Source organism: Apodemus sylvaticus, chromosome 1, assembly GCF_947179515.1.
Source record: "Apodemus sylvaticus chromosome 1, mApoSyl1.1, whole genome shotgun sequence".
Lineage (NCBI taxonomy): Eukaryota > Metazoa > Chordata > Mammalia > Rodentia > Muridae > Apodemus > Apodemus sylvaticus.
In genome coordinates, this window is record NC_067472.1 from 192,153,622 (window position 1) to 192,170,183 (window position 16,562).

A 16,562-nucleotide genomic window follows, 5' to 3' on the forward strand; every position below is an offset into this window, starting at 1 on the left:
GGAGTCTGTAAGGACTTCAACTCCCAGGAGACCTTTATAGGAAGTGTACTGTAGTCACCCAGGCCACCTAGTGACCAGGTGCAGACCTGCAGCAGGCCCCTCCCTTACCTAAGGCAGTCCCCGCCCTGGGGGCCTCTAGAGACGGAAACAAATGGGCGGGCGCAGAAAGGACATAGTGCATCCACAAACATGGAAGAAAGTCCCAGGGAAGCCTGGGGCCGGTCCCCGGCCTGGGCTAGGCCCCGGAAGGCCACAACAGGTAGGAGAGAGGCATGGAAAGGAAGCTGAGTTCCTGAACCTGAGAACAGAAGCGGACTTTCATTTCCTGGGTTTCCTGAGAAGGAAACTCAGATCTCCCGAAGAACAGTACAAGGATCTAGTCACTGTCTTGGAGGAGAGAGTCAGGGATATTGAGTCCCTAATATCAGACGTGAGGGGCCGGACTTCTAAGTTCATCAGTAAGGGAACAGGAAGTTGTTGAAGTTTGGATTCACACTTAGAGTAGAAGGAATATAGGAGTTCATCCCTAGAAACCTTGGGGAGACAGTCTAGGGCCTTGACCCCAGTTTGAAGGAGAAATTAGGGAATCTAGAGCCCTGGATCTGAGGGAAGAGAACATGAGTCTGAACTCTTGGGTCTGAGGGAGGTGGGCTGGGGCCTGGACCTCTGTATATGAAGGAGAAGGTTGGGGCGTGGGCTCCTGGGTCTGAGGAAGGAGGCTGGCTCCAGCGTCTGAGGGAGGAGAATGAGATCTGAGAGAAGGTGGGCTGGGGCCTGTGCCCCTGGGTCTGAGAGAAGGTGGGCTGGGGCCTGTGCCCCTGGGTCTGAGAGAAGGTGGGCTGGGGCCTGTGCCCCTGGGTCTGAGAGAAGGTGGGCTGGGGCCTGTGCCCCTGGGTCTGAGAGAAGGTGGGCTGGGGCCTGTGCCCCTGGGTCTGAGAGAAGGTGGGCTGGAGCTTGGACTCTGGATCTGAGGGGAAAGGATTGTAGCCTGGACTCCTCCATCTTCCAATCCTTTTCACACCCAGGCCCATCACTGGCATCGGTGCTGAATGATCTCCCCAGTGCCGCTACACTTCGATACCGTGGCCCTGGCGTGCTCCCCTGGGGGACGCTGGAGGAAGATGATGATGGAGGAAGGAGCCTTCAGGCCTTTGCAGAAACCGCCCAAATGGAATCTCACCCTTCCCGGGAACTTCCCTGGCCTATGCAGGCAAGGCGGGCACACAGGTGAGTACCTCTTTTCTGACATACCATTTCCTGATTTCAGTAGGTTATTCTGTTTACTTCCTTGTCACCAGCTTGGTAGGGTTGGCCAGGGCCTGCTCTGAACCTTGTGTTAAGAGACTGTTCCTTCCCCTTCTCCCAAACTTTCTCCTTTTGTTTGTTTGGTTTTTTTCTTCCCAACATGTGTGTGTGTGTGTGTGTGTGCGCGTGTCCCTAAGGTCATGGGGGTGGGCACAGCTTTCTGTGAAGCTCAGGGGACAACTTAAAGGAGTCAGTTCTCTCTCTACCATCTGAGTGAGTCTCAGGGATCAAACTCGAGTTTTGAGTTGGTCACAAACCCAATGACTTACGTGCAAGCCATTTTGTTCTGTTTTGTTGAGACAAAAACAGAGTGAGGGTCGCACTCTAAGCCAGCCTGACCTGGAAGCACTATCTATCCCTACTGACCTCTAATTCGCACTAATCCTGCCCTCTTCTCCCCATCGAGGGATTACAGACATGAATGGCACACCACACTAGAGTCTTCTATATTCTTTCAAAAGCATGTCACTAATCTGCCAGCCTGTCCTGGGACTCTCAATTCCCCTGCCTCAACCTCACTGTTGGGACTACAAGCATTCACTATTAGACATGACTCCATCATAATTTTATGTCTGACTTCTAACGTGTGAATTAGATTTGGTTCCTTTCTAATCACTAAAGAGTAGTCCAGCTGTGGCTACGATACAGCACGGTGCCTGTCCTCTTTATAGTGAGTTGTTTCTGCCTTTGGGTGGTTCCCAGTTTGTAGTTTCCAAGCCCTTCGTTTTCTGACTCTAACTCTGCTTTCGTTCCAGGAACAGCCAGGCCAGAGAGCAGGTGGCTTCTGGCTCTGAATCTAGGGCTGCCTACTGGACCCGACAGCTTTCCAGGAGCAAGAGGAAAATGAAAGAGAGCTTTCAAACTATACAGCCCTGGGCATGGACGCTGAAGAAAATTGGGGGTGTGCTGGGCTTTGAAGGAAGAGGCCTGGGGCTTGGACTCCTGTGGTCTGAAGCTAGAGTGTGGTTTCCTGGGTCTGACAGAGGGCGGGGTGGAGATTCCTGCACCACTGGTCTGTAGGATGAAGGCTACTGCCTGAATTCCTCTGAATCAGAGAAGAGAACTGGAGTCTGGAGTCTGAAAGAAGGGACTGGTTTCTGGGCGCCAGAATCAGACCAGGAGTCAGGGCTCTGTTACAGACTCCTGGGTCCAAGGGACGAGGGTTGGGTCTGAGGGAGGAGGCTTGGGTCTGAGGGAGGAGGGCTGGGTCTGAGGGAGGAGGGCTGGGTCTGAGGGAGAAGGGCTGGGTCTGAGGGAGGAGGGCTGGGTCTGAGGGAGGAGGGCTGGGTCTGAGGGAGAAGGGCTGAGTCTGAGGGAGGAGGGTTGGGTCTGAGGGAGGAGGGCTGAGTCTGAGGGAGGAGGGCTAGGTCTGAGGGAGGAGGCTTGGGTCTGAGGGAGGAGGGAGGAGGGACCTCAGACGCTGGGTCGGAACTACACTGGTGAGGGACCTGAGGCCCCTCTGCTGCCCTCTGCAGGACAGTTCGGAGCAGGCACTGAGTCCTACTTCTCCCTGCTGCGCTTCCTGCTCTTTCTCAACCTGGTGGCATCTGTGATTGAAGTCTGCATGAAGCTGATCCCCGCCTGGTTGGACGGGGCCCCTCCAGGCCCCCCTGGCGCTAACACCTCTTCACCCTGTGGTTCCTATATGCCACACACTCATGGCCTGGTCACCTTCCCCACCCAGCTCTTCAACTTGCTCTCTGGAGAGGTGGGTGCTGTGGTCCCCAGAGGAACCTCCTTACCTTTGAAGCCTGGTGCCCTGGATGACACATTGTACAGATCACCTAGCTCCCTTATCTTTACCTCCACCCAGACTTCCCTCTGCCTCTTCCTCCCCAGGGTTACCTAGAGTGGTCCCCTCTGTTCTATGGGTTCTACCCACCCCGAATGAACCTGGCCGTCCTCTACCTGTGCTCCGTCTTTGTCATCGGCCTCATCTACTTGCTGTTTATCCTACACCGGTGAGTGATGCTCACATCCTGATTCTGATAGGAAGGGGAAAACTGGAGGTGGTAGAGCCCCCCTCCCCAAAGAGTCATTTCTTCAACACTGAAATCTATTTTAAAGCCCGGAGTGGAGGCCCAAGGCTTCGCTTAGGAGACTGAGGCAGGATGATTGTTTTGAGTTCAAGACCAGCCTAGACTACAGAGTAAGTTGAAGATGGCTCTGAGCTACACAGAAAGATCTTATCTGGCTGAGTATGTTGGCCCGTGCCTTTAGTCTCTGCACTTGGGAGGCAGAGGTGGGTAGATCTCTGAGTTCAATGCCAACCTGGCATTGAGAGCCCCTATCTCAGAAAGAGAAGGAAGGAAGGAAGGAAGGAAGGAAGGAAGGAAGGAAGGAAGGAAGGAAGGAGCACAAAACAGGAAGTCCCTTGCCCTTAGCTTATCTGGTGGTAACCTGAGGTGAGGTGGGTTAATAAGCACAGGAAACACTGTTTAGAAGATTTGTAATTATAATCCCAGCGCTTGGGAAGCTGAGGCAGAAAGGTTACTCCAGGTGCCATCTCAAAATATCAAGAAATAGGACACTAGGCTGGCAAGATTTTGCAGCGGACGGGAACACTTTTTGCCAAGCCTGAGAAGCTGAGTTCCTTTCCCAGAGCCTCTCCCTCCCTCCATGTAGGAAAAGGAAGCCAACTCCTCCTCAGGTTGTCTCCTAACCACCACACACACACACACACACACACACACACACACACACACACACACACGGCATGGCACACTGGTGCCGTCACATAAACACACATGCACACAAATTAATAAATATAGAAAGGGAAAAATAATGAGAATACTGAGCCTGCTGACATGGCTCCTGTCTCAAATCCCAGCACTAGGGAGGTGGAGGCAGGAGGATCGGAGCGCTAGATTATCCATGGCTGCAGAGTGAGTTTGAGGCTAGCCTGAGCTACGTGAAACCTTGTGTCCTGTTTTTGCCTTTATATAAATAGAGGGTCTAAGTATATTGTGAGAGAGAGCACCCAGGAATTCCTGATCAGCTGTGTGAGGGATGTAGAAGACATAGAAGATAGAAGTTAAGAATCATTAGCTGTGGAGATATGTTGTTGTTTGTTTGTTTTGATAAAGTAGCATGCTGTGTTTTAGGCTGGCCTCAAATCTGTTCTGTAGGCTAGACTGGTCTTGAACTCAGCCTCCTGAGGTTTACAGACATATACCAGTGCGCCTGTAGTGTATGTGTGTGGGGGGGAAGAGAGAGAGAAAGAGAGAGACAGACAGATAGACGGACAGACAGACAGATGGATGGACAGAGACAGAGAGAGACAGGGAGACAGAGTGAGAGAGAGGGGTGCTAGGGATGGAAACTGGGGTCTTCGTGTATTCTAGGCCATCGCTCTACCACAGAACTGTTCCCACACCCCCAGGCTCTGAGGTAACTTTTAGATGTACAAGGGAAGTGTTGAACTGATATTTATTTGGGTTCTGTGGACTCTGCAAGGGGTGAGCACCAGAGAGAGATTGTCTCCCTCATGCCCTCACAGGTGGGGATGGAATCCAGGGCTTCTGAGCTTGCTAGGCAGGAGCTCTGCCACTGAGATAAATCCCTAACATTGACATAGATATCTGAACTGATGTTCAGATATGACTGGGAGATCCCCAAGGAGGAAAACCAAGGATTTTAACGCGGGTTAGAGGGGAGGGCTATGGATGTAAAACTGGGTGGGGCCATGCTCCCAAACCGGTAAAAGCTATTAGAAAAATAATTGTCTCCTGATTGCCAGGCATTTTTGACAGCTTGTAATCCTGGAGGAGGACACGAGCTATAAGACAAACTATTTAATAATGAACAAATATGAATTATGAACAAGTATAAAACACGAATAAGCCGGGCGGTGGTGGTGTACGCCTTTAGTTCCAGCACTCTGAGAGGCAGAGGCAGGCGGATTTTTGAGTTCGAGGCCAGCCTGGTCTACAGAGTGAGTTCCAGGACAGCCAGGGCTATACAGAGAAACCTTGCTTCAAAACAAAACAAAACAAAACAAAAAACAAAACAAAACAAAAAGCGCACTTAGGCTGACTCACCTCTTCTCTAGAATGCATTTTTCATTCTTCTCTTGTTTCGTCCTCGGGACCTCCCTCTTTCCTCTGGAGATCTGACAGTGTTTCCCAAGTCCCTCTATCTTTTTAGGGTGTCTGCTTCCCAGATCTCTTAGCCTTTGGTTCCGAAGACTTGGTTTGTGTATCTTTTTGTGTATCTGACTTCAGCAGGTGGCACCTGGTCACAGGATTTTGAGTTTGTGTCCCAGAAGTTAGGTGCTCCCCGCCAGCGCGTCCCCGGTGGTCTTTTCTTTCAGCTCAGTGTCCGGATTGAAGGAGACACTGTTGGCAGAGTCGGACATTCTGACCAGCTACAGTCACCGAGTGTTCTCAGCTTGGAATTTTGGCCTCTGCGGGGAGGTGCACGTGCGGCTGCGCCAGCAAATCATTTTGTATGAACTGCAGGTATGCTTGGGGAGGCGGAGCTACTATTATTAATCGAGGACCAGACAAGACCTAACTAAGATGAGGAACAAGGGCATTGCTAGGAGACAGAGCTAAGCAGAAGTCAGGCTAGGAATGCCAGCCGCGGAGGAGCCTGAGGGGGCCGGAGGGTGTGGGGCTGGGAATGGGATTCGTTTAGAAAAGAGACGGTACGTCGTCCTAGGTCCCAAGTAAACCGGGGAACTAGCCGGGAGTCTCAGAGGAGGGGGATCCTGGCCCCAAAGAAGGGTAGGCCTGGGGAAGGTGGGGTGAGGTCTGGAGTTCTGAGTTGAACGAAGGAGTAGCAGACCTGGGATGTAAGTCCGGACTTCGGAGAGCCAGTGGCCCAAGAACTAAATGGTCCCACGGACCGCCCTGGAGTGTATAGAACAAGGAGAGGGCTATATTGATTTAATCTGACGAAAAGTCAGCCCTGAAGGGACGGATCCCCAGCCGCAGTCCCTATCGGCCTTAGGTGGACCTAGAGGAAGCGGTAGTCCGGCGCCGAGCTGCGGCCCAGACGCCGGGCCAGCGAGCCAAGGTGTGGTCGGTGAGGGCACTGCTCAACCTGCTGGTCTTCGCGCTCCTGGGGGCGGCCTTCTACGGCATCTTCTGGGCCACAGAGTTCAGCTTGACACTGCAGGTGCAGAGGGTCTTGGAGGAGGAGGGGGGTCCTTGGGTCCTAGAACTCCCGTTTCCACAGGTGAAGAAGCCCCTGTGGAAGTGAGCCGGGGTCTGGAATCCCTGGGGTTTAGGCGGCTTGGGAAAGGGAAGGCGTTGAGCCTGGGATTTGGGGGTCCTTTAAGATAAGAAGAGGCTACGGATGGACTTTTAGCTCGCTTCCTTGTTCCATACTCCCTTTCAGGAGACAGACCTTGTCCAACAGACCCCCCTGCTCAAGCTTCTGGTCGATTATCTTCCATCCATCTTCATTTCTGTGTTCAACTTTGTGCTGCCCCTCGTGTTCAAGTTCATCGCCTCACTCGAGGGCTACACTCACAGCCGTCAGATCGTCTTGGTCCTGCTTAGGTTCTGGACTCATGGGATGGGATGGCATGGGATGGGAGTGCAGGCAGAAGTGGGAAAGGGACGGGTGGGGAAAGGTTCTACACACGAGACAGAGAAGTCAGCTGGTGAGAAGGCTCCACGATAAAGGTGCTCGCTGTCCAAGTCTGGTGACCTGAGTTCATCATTCCCAGAACCAGTGTAAAGACAAAAAGAGAGAACCGACTGCACTCTGCACGACGGACGGCACACACACACACACACACTTTTGTGTTTTGTTGTGTTGTGTTTTGTTTTTAAAGACAGAAAGAGGCCAGAGAGATAGCTCAGTAGCTAAGAGCATTATTACTCTTGGAGAGCATCAGGCGTTGGTTCCCAGAAACCACGCCAGAGAGCTCACAGCTGCCTCAATTTCCAGTTCCAGGGGATCAGACTCCCTGTTCTTGCCTCTGCAGGCACCAGAATACTTATGGGGCACAGATACAAACAGGAAAACACATGGAATATATATATATACATATGTGTGTGTGTGGTGTGTGTATCATATTTGTCATATTTTTACACACACACACACACACACACACACACACACACACACACACACACATGAATGAGACAGGGAAGTTCCATGCATATGGAATCCAGGGAGTTCTGGTCTCAAATCCTGATTCTGAGACTTATTTCCTTCCTCTGTGAAAAGTGTGTGTTTGGGGGGGTGGTGTGCATGAGGCAGGGGGAGGGTTAGGAGAAACATAAAATGGGGGGATCACGAGTGTGTATCCAGAAGGAGGCGCTACCTCAGTGTGAGCCCCTTCATCTTGCAGGACTGTGTTTTTGCGGCTGGCCTCCCTGGTGTTCCTTCTGTTCTCTCTGTGGAATCAGATCACGTGTGGGGGAAACATGGAGGCAGAAAGATGCAAGGCCTGTGGCTACAATTACAAAGATATTCCGGTGAGAATGCTGTGGGCACACAGGTGGCAGGCTCGGGCCTAGAGGGCGGGTAGGGATCATTGAACTGGGTGGGCCGTTCCTTAGTTGGAAAGAAACTGAACATGGCATAAATACTCATAAACAGGGACATGCCCACCCACACCGGTCATGAGTGGGATTCTGATGTTTGCTGGCAATTTGGAGACTCAGATGCTTGAACTTCCAGACAGGAGAGTCTGACCTACCAATTTCTTACTTCTTCAGTGCTGGGAGACTCGGCTGGGCCAGGAGATGTACAAACTTGTGATCTTTGATCTGCTGATGGGCCTGTTGGTCACGCTGTTGGTCCAGTTTCCTAGGAAGTGAGTGTCCGTGCCCTTCCTGGGAGCCCTGCCCCTCTTAGAACTCATAGAGCAAGCCCCACCCCGATGTAATTGTTCTTATATTTTGTTCCACATATTTTCTTTTCTTTTTAACTGAGGTCTTTGCATAAGCAAGGCAGTTTGTCACTGAGCTAGACACCCCAGCCGTCTTTAAAATTTTTTTCTCTTATTTATTGGTGTGCATGTGTATCTGTTTGTGTGAACATATGTCGTGTGCTTGTGCCTGTAGGGGGGGTGTCAGAAGAAGGCTTTGTATATTTTCCTGTATTACTCTCTGCCTATTCCTTTGAGACAGGGTCTCTCTCTCTCTCTCTCTCTCTCTCTCTCTCTCTCTCTCTCTCTCTCTTTCTCTCTCTCTCTCTGAACCTGGGACATGCAGCCAAAAAGCCCCAGCAATCTTATGTCTGGTCCTCCTGTTGGTATTGGGGTTACACGTATGCCAGGAGGTCTGAAGTCTGGGATTTTAATGTCTTAATTCTGGGATTTTAAACTCTGGTTCTTGTGATTCTCCAGCAAATACTCTTAACTGCTGAGCCATCTGTGTGTGTGTGTGTGTGTGTGTGCAGAGACAGGGTCTCTACACAGCCCTGGCTGTCCTGAACTCACTGTGGCCTTGAACTCCTAGAGATCCACCTGCCTCTGTCTCCCAAGTGTTGGAAATAAAGGTGCGCGCCACCATGACTAGCTCAGTAAGGCTTTTTTTTTTTTTTTTCTTCGAGACAGGGTTTCTCTGTGTAGCCCTGGCTGTCCTGGAACTCACTCTGTAGACCAGGCTGGCCTCAAAGTCAGAAATCTGCCTGCCTCTACATCCCAGAGTGCTGGGATTACAGGAGTGCCCCACCACCACCTAGCCTCAGTAAGGCTTTTAACCACTGACTATCTCTTCCATACCCCCTCCTCCTTTATTTTTCCCAGACACTGGCTGGCTATAGTTTAGGCTGGCCTGGAACTTGTGGATCTAGCCTCCCCAGGGCTCTGAGTACCATCACATCACACCTCCAGCCCCTCACCCAGTTTTTACTTCCTTTGTCCTTACCTACTCCCTACCCCCTATTTTTTGGTTACTTTTCCCTAAGTCAACTCTTACTATCTTTGTTTCTTTGTTACCAAGACAGGGTAGACAGGGTTTGTCTGTGAATTCCTGGCTGTCCTGGAACTCACTCTGTAGAGCAGGCTGGCCTCGAGCTCAGAGATCCAACCTGCCTCTGCCTCCTGAGTGCTGGGATTAAAGGCGTGCGTGCGCCACTCCACCCAGCCAACTCCCGCTATCTTATTGTTTCAGGCCAGCTAAGATCAGGCCTGTCCTGGAACATACCTCACAGACTTAAAAGCTCAGCTCCTCAAAAGCCTTTTCAAAAGCTTGGGCTGGGCGGTAGGGTTAGGAAAACTGAAAGGCCGGCCTCTGACTGTCCCGCCCTGCCCTTCAGGATACTCTGTGGCCTCTGCCCTGGGGCACTGGGTCGTCTCTCTGGGACTCTGGAGTTCCAGGTGCCTGATGAGGTGCTGGGGCTCATCAATGCTCAGACCGTGGTCTGGGTGGGGAGCTTTTTCTGCCCTCTACTACCTGTGATCAACACCATCAAGTTCTTCATACTTTTCCAGCTGAAGAAGGTGAGTCTAAGGGAGTAACCTAGGGTCTGAGCTGACATGTGTCAGAGGCTGTACTTCGGGGCTAGGGAAAGGAGGATGGATATCAGGGCCTCTGACTGCTATGCCCTGAGGGAGGGAGGAGGGAGCTGGAAGTCAGAGTCCTATGTTTAGAGGAGGAGGAATATTCTTTTTTGTTTTGTTTTGGTTTTTGTTTTTTTGGAAACAGGGTTTCTCTGTGTAGCCCTGGCTGTCCTGGAACTCACTCTGTAGACCAGGCTGGCCTCAAACTCAGAAATCCGCCTGCCTCTGCCTCCCAAGTGCTGGGATTAAAGGCGTGGCCACCACCACTCCCCACCCCCACCCCCACCGGGCTCTGGGATATTCTGACTTCTAAGACTAAGCTACAGGTGGCTCAGAGATCTGGGCCCCGCCCCCAAAGGAGGCCAAAGCTCCTAGACCAGAAAGGAGGGAAAGCAAAGGATTGACTCTTGAGTCTCAAGTCTCCATTTCCCCGCCTCTCCCCACCAGATAACACTCTTCTCCATCTACTCGCCGGCTTCGCGCACCTTCCGAGCATCCACGGCCAATTTCTTTTTCCCCCTGGTTCTTCTCGTGGGTCTGGCCATCTCCGCGGTTCCCGTGCTTTACAGCATCTTCCTGTAAGTACAAGAGACTTCCGCTTGCCCTCACCCTGGCCTTGCTTGGTTGCGTCCAACGTGTCTTCCCCCTACAGGATCCCACCTTCTAAGCCGTGTGGCCCTTTCCGAGGGAAGTTGTCCATCTGGGCCCAGATCCCTGAGTCCATTGAGAGCCTCCCTCAGAGTGCTCAGAATTTTCTCTCCTTCCTGGGGACCCAGGCTTTTGCTGTACCCCTGCTGATCTTCTCTAGGTGAGCAGTCAGAGTTGGAGTGTGTGTGATTTAGTGTTTGAGAGAGAAAGGAGTTGGGTGCCGGGCACCCGAGTGTCAGAGAGGTTGGCTGGATGCCTATGTATAACAGAGGAGAAGTGGGGCCGGCCCGGATCCCTCAATTCAGGAGAGTCGGAGTGTGAATGCTTAGGGTCTAAGAAAAGACATCTGGGTTTGGACTTTTGGGTCTGAGGAAGGAAGGGTAGGGTGTGGATTTATGGATTTGATGATGGGGGAGGAGGTATGGAGCCTGAACCTCTGGTTTAACCTCTGGCTAAAGGGTCTGAACTCTCTTGGGTCTGAAAGAGAAGATAAACCCTGGTGTTCAGAGTCTCCGGAAGGGTTTTAAGGGATTTGAGGTTCCTGATATTGGTTTAATTTACTTATTCATTTAATTTTTGTGTTGGTATTTGGACAGTGTGTATGTCTGTGTGAAGTAAGAACTTGAGTTACAATTGTAAGGTATCCTATAGGTGCTGGGTACTGGGTCCTTTGGAAGTGCAGCCAATGCTCGGGTTTCGAGCCATCTCTCCAGCCTGGTTTCTAAGGAGCCGTATGATGAAGATAATGTTCTTTTCTAGAGTGATTTTCATTCCTGTCTCCCATAGCGTCCTGATGACATATACTGTAGTCCTGGCTAACTGTTACGGACGCCTCATCTCTGAGCTCAAACGCCAGATAGAGACGGTGAGCCAGGCTGGTTTCCGCGGAAAGGGCTCTATGGGAACATGAAAGAGGAACATTGGTGAAGAGAAGGTGTGATTCACTTTCACTCCTTTTTGCCCGCAGGAAGTGCAGAATAAAGTCTTCCTAGCCCAGCGCGCTGTGGCTCTGAGCTCAAGGAATGGAGCTTCCTGATAAGCCTGGCTGGCCCCTCAGACCCATCGTAAACTTCAGTGACTTCATATATCCATCGATGGGACCCTCTCATCTCTGGAACCAAATCCCACGCCCTCTGCCACCGAATGCCACACTCTCAATTGAACCGTATTAATAAACAATAGTCAAGGCCGCTATGCGTTTTGAAACCCGGTTCGGAAGCCTTGGACCGCGCTTGAGGGAGGGGCCAGGTGCTGGTCGGCGTAAAGAGCTTGGGTGTGTCTGCGTAAAAGGAAAGACAAGCAAGGCATCTCATTAGCAGCCTCATCCTGCGCGTCCGGGGTGGAGCAACTCAGGTTACAAATGCTTAGGATTGGCTGAGATGGAAGGCTCTCAGCCAATAATCTCTAAGCAAGGCTAGGAGGGGGCGTTACAATTGTCCCAGAACCAATGCATGAGCGGGGGTGGAGCCATGGGCGGGAGCATCGTCGAGCCAATCGGAAGTGCTGAAGAGTGGGCCTGACAGTCGGAGGTCGGCCCTGAAGCCATGAATATCTTGCCCAAGAAGAGCTGGCACGTCCGGAACAAGGACAATGTCGCCCGTGTGCGGCGCGACGAGGCCCAGGCCCGGGAGGAGGAGAAGGAGCGTGAGCGGAGGGTGCTGCTCGCTCAGCAAGAGGTAAGCCTGGGGCCGGCCCAGAAGTGCGGCGGGCCTGCCTCTCCCTCGGTGTCTGGCGCCGGTCTGTGTGTCCGGCGATGTTTCTCTGAAAATCCTCTGCTAACTTCAATGGAACCTTCCGGGATTTTCCCACTGGTGTTGAGGGATCAGAGACTAGCACACTGGGAGAGTTGGACAAATATTCTGATTACTTTATAGGTTGCCCGCACAAGTTAATAATTACTGATCACCCCCAGTGTGTGTGCTCCCTTCCTCCTGAGCGCTTGCTTTGAGAAATTCCCTCTTAAAACAACTTAGAGGGGTGCGGTCACCGTGCACTGAGTGCGACGGCTTCAGCAAGGAGGGCCAAGGGCGGGCAAGCTGGGGACTGCTTCTTTGGACGTGTTTTTCTCCCTCATTGTTCCCTAAGAAAAGCACAGCTGGAGGCTTTCGTAATTTGAAACAGGGCCTGTGTAAGCTGTGGCTGTTCTGGAACTGGGTATGTGGACCAGACTGGTCTCGAACTCAGAGATCCACTTGCCTGTTCCACCTGAACGCTGGACGCTGGTATTGAAGACCACACACGCACAGTCTTTTTGTTTGTTTGGTTTGGTTTGGTTTGGTTTGTTTTTTTTTTTTCGAGACAGAGTTTCTCTGTATCTCCCTGGCTGTCCTGGAACTCACTCTGTAGACCAGGCTGGCCTCGAACTCAGAAATCCGCCGGCCTCTGCCTCCCAAGTGCTGGGATTGCAGTCGTGCGCCACCACCGCCTGGCTCACACAGTCTTTAATAGTTATTCAATCAGTTTGGTTTACACTTAAGTCCCTTGGCCAATCTGATCATGAATTAGTGTGGGTTTTTAAAAAAAAAAATTTAAGATTTACTTTTTATATGTAAGTACACTACTGCTGCCTTCAAACACTCCAGAAGAGGGCATCAGATCTCATTACAGACGGTTGTGAGCCACCGACTGGGATTTGAACTCAGGACCTTCGGGAGAGCAGTCAGTGCTCTTAACTGCCGAGTCATCTCTCCAACCCTAGTGTGGGCTTTTAAAATTAAAAGAAAAAAAGGTGAAGCTTATAATTAATCCCAGATACTACTAAGGCTGCAGAGAGGGGAGAATTGTGAATCGGAGACTATCCCTATCTGGGGTTGGGTTGTATTTGAAATGGTGACCTGGAACCATACCTTGGATTCAGATCCTTTGTCCAGAAAGCAATGTTTGGCTACAGGTTTGGGAGTAAACATATACTTGACGTGGGGACTGAACTTCAAACCACACACACACACACACAAGGCAGGGGTTCTAGGGCTGAACAAGCCACCTCTACCCTATACCTACCTGAGTGGGTTTTTCTTGCTCACTTCAGGCTGGGATGGTTTCTTCTCTGTGATAGCCCAGTTTACTGTTTAAAAACACTGGTTCTCCACTCCAAGTTAGAAATGGTGTTTCTTCTGGCTCCCAATACTTCATCTCTCTCTCTCTCTCTCTCTCTCTCTCTCTCTCTCTCTCTCTCTCTCTCTCTCTCTCTCTCTGGTTTTTTGCTCTGTATAGCCCTGGCTGTCTTGGAACTCACTCTGTAGACCAGGCTGGCCTCAAACTCAGAAATCTGCCTGCCTCTGCCTCCCAGAGTGCTGGGATTACAGGTGTGTGCCACCACCGGGCTCCTTTGATTTTTCCAGACAGTGTTTCTCTGTAGTCCTGGCTGTCCTGGAATTCACTCACTCTGTAGACCAGGCTGGCCTTGAATTCAGAGATCCACCTGCCTCTGCCTCCTGAGTGCTGTGATCAAAGGTGTGCGCCACCACCGCCCTCCCGGCCCGTGGATCATTCTTGTATCCTCAGCACTTTTGGGTATTCAGAACCTGCCTATCACCCTTCATAGGCCCGTACGGAATTCCTACGGAAGAAAGCCAGGCAACGAAACTCAGTGCCTGAGCTGGAAGCAGCGGACTCAGGAGCTCCAAGTTCTGGCCCTGTAGACCTGTTTAGGGAGCTGCTGGAAGAAGGGAAAGGAGTGCCCAGAGGCAATAAAGAGCACGAGGAAGAGAAGCGACAGGAAAAGGTAAGCTGGCCTCATTTTTTGGTGGAATCATGGTGGGGTGGGGGTGGGAACTGGCTGTGACTATTAGGATGTGGTGAGAAACAAGCACATAGAAAATTTAGAATGTGACTAGGGTATTTTCTATAAGCTGGTTACTGCTATACAGCAAAACTGGCCAACCTATTTTCAGGGGACTAGAAAACATCCTAAGCTACTGTATTTTTGAGATGAGATCACAACTGCACAGACTAGCGTTGCCTTTCAATTCTCAATACCCTGGCTGTGGCCTCCTGGGCCAAGTGTGGGATCGTGGGCACGACCTCCAGATGGCATTTGTGCTTTTCAAACTGTGACTTGTACTGTGGCTCTCCTCTCTCTCATCCAACTTTGAAGATGCTGTCCCCCACTAAAATCACTCCTCCGCTTTGCTTTTCTGTAGGCTTTTCTTTAGACTGTTCCCAAAGAAAGCTTCTTCCATCACTGCGCAGGCCACTGCCCTCCTTGTCCTCCTCCTGCAGATAAGCCTGGTGCTGTGCAAAGCTGCTCCCTGAATGGTCTTGTGATTTCCCTTGTTAAATGACTGCCTACTAGTACCCTGTCTTCTTGGGTTTTTCTATTGCTTCATCTAGGGCTCCCAGAGGGACTGAAAAGACTGTTTTGTTTTCTTGCCCCTGCAGGAGAGGCAAGAGAAAGCACTAGGCATCCTGACTTACTTGGGCCAGAGTGCAGCTGAGGCCCAAACTCAACCTCCTTGGTACCAGCTCCCCCCAGGACCAAAGGGCTGCCCTCCAGGCCCAAGCCCTGATGAGAAGATCAAGAACCGATTGGATCCCTTGAGAGAGATGCAGAAGCACCTGGCAAAGAAAAGGCACAGCAGTGAAAGCCATCCTTCCAGAGAGGAACGGCCTCAGAAACACCGGCCCAGAGAGTAAGGCTAGAGTCTCAGCCCACAGTGGAGAGGTTGAAGATCCTAGCACACCAGCCGGGCAGGCAGATGAAGGGGTTTATCTAGGGACCTCTGGTGACACACTTCAGGATTGTAAGAACAGCATCTTATGGCTAAGAGTGTGTGCGGATGCTTGTGTTCAGTATTTCTGATTTTTCTTTTTTAATGTGCATGGGTGCCTTGTTACATGTCTGTGTACCACATATTTTGATTAGAAGGCATTGGGTCCCCTGAAATTGAACACAGTTGTGTTCAGAATCAGAATATAGTGTTCAGAATAACCACATAGGTTGTTGGGAATCAAACCCAAGTCTTCTCAAAGAACAGCCAGTGCTCTTAACCCCGGAGATGGTTCAGAGGCTGTTCAGGGGACAGGATATCACTGTCACTCTGGATGGCCTCTGCTTCACAAGTGCTAGCAGGATCAAGGGTCTGTGCCACCACATGACTCAGTTTTCATTACTAGTTCAATATAGACACAACCTACCTTAAAAGATCTTTGTGGCCCTCGGGTTTATGGTTTTAAATTTTTTTTAAAGTTTCAATGTTACACTTGCTATCCTAGAACTTATGTAAACCAGGCTGGCCTTGGACTGAGGTCTGTCTCTGCCTCCTGAGTGCCAGGATTAGAATGTGCCCCACCCATCACTCAGCTCTTTTTTAGTCACTCAAAGAGAAGCTTCTTATGAAACCTTCATTGCCACAGTAGAAGGCACCCCACAGATAAGAGCCTACTTGACTTTGATCCTCAGGTTCTTGTTAGTGTTTTTGAGACAGGGTTTCTTTGTGTAGCCCTAGCGGCCTTAGAACTTGTTTTATAGACCAGACTAGCACCAAACTTGGGCGATCCACCTGCTTCCACCTGGAGTGCTGGGATTTAAGATGTGTACCACCACTGCCCAACAAAGACGTTTTTATATGCATTAATGCAGACCTTGCCTGCAGGTCTGTCTGTGTGAGGGTGCCAGAGCCCTTGGAACTGGAGTCACTATTGTGAGCTGCTTTATGTGGGTGCTGGGGATTGAGCCCAGCCACCAATACTCACCCCCCCCCACCCCCAGACAGGGCAATCCTCATTTTTTTAAAAGGGTTTTGAGACCGAGATTTAAGAATTATTGGGGTTAGAGGAGAAAAACACATTATTTGAAAATGGCATTGGGAGCCCAGGATACTGCTCAGTGTGCTTGCAATAAGTCCAAGGACTCGCTCGTGGGACCGGGACCAGGTAGGCTGGGTATCTCTCAATGGTCTGCTCTTCTCCTTGCAGGACCCCTTCCCTAGAGAAGCTCCGTGCTGAGCGTCTTCAGCGGGAAGCAGCGGAGAGAGCTCGAGCAGAGGCCCTGCTGGCCCGGGTACAAGGCCAGGCATGCCAGCAAGGCCAGGCGGAAGCAGAAGAGACAGATGAACGGAGGCGGAGGTACAACTCTCAGTTCAACCCCCAGCTGGCCCGACGACCCCGCCAGCAGAACCCAGCTCCTGCCCACTGAACTTTT

The 16,562-nt window shown here is 51.2% G+C and overlaps 2 protein-coding genes across 2 annotated transcripts; both read left to right on the forward strand.

Annotated features, from left to right (window-relative positions):
• The first annotated feature begins 189 nt into the window (after positions 1-189).
• Tmc4 (transmembrane channel like 4) lies at positions 190-11,475 on the forward strand. Its single transcript, XM_052160084.1, has 15 exons — positions 190-259; positions 1,026-1,227; positions 2,061-2,206; positions 2,781-3,013; positions 3,145-3,266; positions 5,618-5,765; positions 6,259-6,426; positions 6,649-6,812; positions 7,613-7,739; positions 7,983-8,080; positions 9,529-9,712; positions 10,220-10,350; positions 10,425-10,580; positions 11,207-11,285; positions 11,388-11,475. The coding sequence occupies exons 1-15, from the start codon at positions 190-192 to the stop codon at positions 11,454-11,456; spliced, it is 2,097 nt and encodes a 698-aa protein (XP_052016044.1). The 3' UTR covers positions 11,457-11,475.
• Positions 11,476-11,915: 440 nt separating this feature from the next.
• Positions 11,916-16,561, forward strand: Leng1 (leukocyte receptor cluster member 1). The gene is made up of 4 exons (XM_052170358.1): positions 11,916-12,096; positions 13,965-14,144; positions 14,801-15,051; positions 16,337-16,561. The coding sequence occupies exons 1-4, from the start codon at positions 11,965-11,967 to the stop codon at positions 16,554-16,556; spliced, it is 783 nt and encodes a 260-aa protein (XP_052026318.1). The 5' UTR covers positions 11,916-11,964; the 3' UTR covers positions 16,557-16,561.
• The last annotated feature ends 1 nt before the right edge of the window (position 16,562 follows it).